This window comes from Oncorhynchus clarkii, chromosome 17, assembly GCF_045791955.1.
Source record: "Oncorhynchus clarkii lewisi isolate Uvic-CL-2024 chromosome 17, UVic_Ocla_1.0, whole genome shotgun sequence".
NCBI lineage: Eukaryota > Metazoa > Chordata > Actinopteri > Salmoniformes > Salmonidae > Oncorhynchus > Oncorhynchus clarkii.
Window position 1 is genome coordinate 62,540,484 of NC_092163.1, and position 3,668 is coordinate 62,544,151.

General features: G+C 40.9%; 1 protein-coding gene across 1 annotated transcript; it reads left to right on the plus strand.

Moving 5' to 3' along the window:
- The first annotated feature begins 277 nt into the window (after positions 1–277).
- On the plus strand, positions 278–2,459 carry LOC139371234 (actin-related protein 2/3 complex subunit 4-like). Its single transcript, XM_071111451.1, has 6 exons — positions 278–378; positions 774–892; positions 999–1,110; positions 1,290–1,385; positions 1,593–1,763; positions 1,880–2,459. The coding sequence occupies exons 1-6, from the start codon at positions 376–378 to the stop codon at positions 1,883–1,885; spliced, it is 507 nt and encodes a 168-aa protein (XP_070967552.1). The 5' UTR covers positions 278–375; the 3' UTR covers positions 1,886–2,459.
- The last annotated feature ends 1,209 nt before the right edge of the window (positions 2,460–3,668 follow it).

Here is a 3,668-nt window from a genome sequence, read left to right on the forward strand (position 1 = left end):
GACAAATACCAAATTGTATTTGGGGATGTGGATTTATGGTAACGGGAATCAAACGAATATTAGGGATCTAAATGTTTTTGTTTGTCCCTAATTTAAGTGTATTTGTACGTATACTATTACAATAGTCTGTCAGATAGTTATGATTTTTTAAATGATACAATTCATTAAATTATAATTGTATTTAACTCCCCTAAAAAGTGAGGCCAACAAATGGATGCGTCCAAAGATGTTTTAGATAGCAGAAAGATGGCCGCGGAGACCGTCAAGTCGAAATCAATGAAAACGCTCTATCCGCTGTGATATGAGATTTGCGGAAGAGGAGTTGGCAGGCGTGGCAAAATAACTTCCGCCTTTAAAACCCACTACAACAGAGAAATGGTGAGTGAGTTAAATCTCTATTTAATCAGAAATACCGATTATATTCTCTGCTTTTAAATTCCCAGGTTGAACCTTAATCAGGTAGGTTGAACCTTAATATGGTGGTTTGACAGGACGCCCTAGGAAAAAAGTATTGATCAAAGCAAGACAGACTATAAATCTCTGACAACACCACAACATTATTAGATCGTTCAATACTATGCAAATGAATGAGGATAATATGTTTGTAGTAACATGGTTGTAGCAAAACCTGTGACCATGGTACAAACAGCACTCTGAAAGCACTCTGTCTGAGACGGACATGTAAAAAACGTTTCTGGATGATTGTCGTGATAATTGAAATGTAATAGTGATGTTTTCTATCCGTGAGTTAATGTTGGCACTACCTCCCTCAGACAGCGACCCTGCGCCCATACTTGAACGCTGTGCGTGCCACACTGCAGGCCGCCCTCTGTCTGGAGAACTTCTCCTCTCAGGTAGTGGAACGCCACAACAAACCAGAGGTGGAGGTCAGGTGAGTTGTGTGTGAAAGAGTCTCTCTTTCTCTCTCTGTCCTCATGATGACATTAGTGTTATTTAATTCTTCAAGCTCTGTCAAGTTGGTTGTTTTCTCATTACAGGAGTAGTAAAGAACTCCTACTACAGCCTGTGGTGATCAGCCGCAATGACAAGGAGAAGGTCCTAATTGAGGGCTCCATCAACTCTGTGCGAGTCAGCATTGCTGTGAAGCAGGTCAGGGAATATGACCCGTCTTTTTGCTTTCAATGTTATCCTTCCATTATCTTGATGTTGTGTGTTTGAGGAAATCAAGCCTTTCATATAGATTTGAAAGCTATCAGTTGTAATCAATATGGAAACAAAAGTGCGTTTAATGCAAATGCTGATTAGTGCACCGTAATTGGCTCCATCAGGCTGATGAGATTGAGAAGATCCTGTGCCACAAGTTCATGCGCTTCATGATGATGAGAGCTGAGAACTTCTTCATCCTCAGGAGGAAACCAGTTGAGGTGATAAATGAAAATCAACTTAGACGTTCATGTTTTAAACTGGGGTTGAAAGAACCAGTGAGATTCATAACAGGAAAGAAAACAGAGGCAGGAATAGAAACAGGAAATGATTCAATTGGTGTTGTTGGTATTGCTGTTGTTGGACTTGCTAATCTTTTTTAAATTCCTTTTCTCTTTCTTTGTCCATCTCTCCATCCTGTCATGTAGGGCTATGACATCAGTTTCCTCATCACCAACTTCCACACGGAGCAGATGTACAAGCACAAGCTGGTGGACTTCGTCATCACCTTCATGGAGGAGATCGACAAGGAGATCAGCGAGATGAAGCTGTCTGTCAATGCCCGTGCCCGTATCGTAGCGGAGGAGTTCCTCAAGAATGTAAGACTGCTATGTGTTCGAAGCAAAACCATCTACATTTTATAGAAATGTAGTCAAATCAGTGCGACTAATGGAACAGTATTATGATGCTTGTCAATGTCTTCCTTTTGTTGCAGTTCTGAGTTGGTGTCCTCTCATCCCTCACTGATCATATGACTTGGCCATCACTATGGATCTGTGAGACAGGGCAGGCTCAAGGGTCCGATAGCAGGAAGAGGGTGAAGAAGCGTACTGTAAGTGAACAACCAATCAGTGAGGAATACCATAGCAAAGTGACCAATCCAGTGTGGGTGGGTGTGTGTGGCACCCAACTGCATATCACAAGTATTTCCCTGTACTCATAAATATTGATGACTGTATATAATGAATTATTTTCTAATTAGAAGAAATCTCAAAGCCAAGGCGGGTCCTTAAGTATTAACCAGGTTGATATTCATGATTACCGGGACAATGAGAATGTGTTGTGCCAACTGAAACAGCCTGTGTTGTTTTTATACATTCTGTGACTTTATGTACTCTTGTGTTTTGTTACAACAAAGAAAATGTAACCTCAAAATGTAACGATCATCACAGAGATAAATGTAAAAAATATGTATGTTTACATTTTATTACAAGATACCACAGATTTATTGAACTGTCCTAAAATAAGCCATGTTTGAAATGATCACCAATAAAACTCATGAGAGCTTGTTTGTAGTTCTGAGTAATGGTGCCCATGTGTCCCATCCATGCTCTTCTTTTTGCCCACATCCTCATTGTTGAAGTTGAGTGTGTGTATACCATTAGATATGTACACTGAATATACAAAACATTAGGAACACCTGCTCTTTCCATGACGGACTGACCAGGTGAAGGCTATGATCCCTTATTGATGTCACTTGTTAAATCCACTTCAATCGGTGTAGATGAAGGAGAGGAGACAGGTTAAAGAAGGATTTTTAAATCTTGAGACAATTGGGACATGGATTGTGTATATGTGCCATTCAGAGGGTGTGCCTTTGAACAGGATATGGTAGTAGCAGGTGACAGTCGCACCGGTTTGAGTGTGTCAAGAACTGCAATGCTGCTGGGTTTTTCACGCTCAACAGTTTCCTGTGTGTATCAAGAATGGTCCACCACCAAAAGGTCATCCAGCCAACTTTACACAACTGTGGGAAGCATTGGAGTCAACATGGGCATGCGCCCATGTGGAATGCTTACGACACCTTGTAGAGTCCATGCCCTGATGAAATGAGGCCGTTCTGAGGGCGAAAGGGGGTGCAACTCAATATTAGTGTTCATAATGTTTCGTACACTCAGGGCACTTTAATTTCAAAATCTATTCCTGTGGCACTAGCTGTGTTGGTTGGGACTCAAGTCTCTGCTAAGATCAGCTGTTTCTCTTCAGTTTGCGCAGAGTAAGGCTCACTGTATTATTTCAGGTGTGAGAAAGGAGAAGTGAATGTGTTGCTGGTTCTAAAATGAGCGAGTCAGATCTTGCATGTTTCCTGGTTAGAGTGTGGGCCTCTAGTGCTGAGCTGGGGGAAGGTAGCTCAGCGTTAGGCAAGTAGCCGAAAGGTTAGAATCCCTGAGCGACTATGTGAAAAATCTGATGTGCTGTTATTAAGCAAGACACTTAACCCTAATTGCTCCTGTAAGTCGCTCTGGATAAGTCTCTGCTAAATGACTAAAATGTAACTAAAACAGACTGGTTGTAGTATTTATTTTGTTTAAGATGTCCCTCCGTTCGTAAGCCTTAAGCTGCAAACACATTTCATTATGGCCAATTATTATCTTCAAATATTATTTTCATAACACTGAGTTCCAGCATATTCATTCAACACTGGTGCCTTTTGGTAATTTGTATGCAGTTTTGTGCTTGGCTGATTTGGAGAAAATCCAACTGTTAGGTAATCTATAATAGAG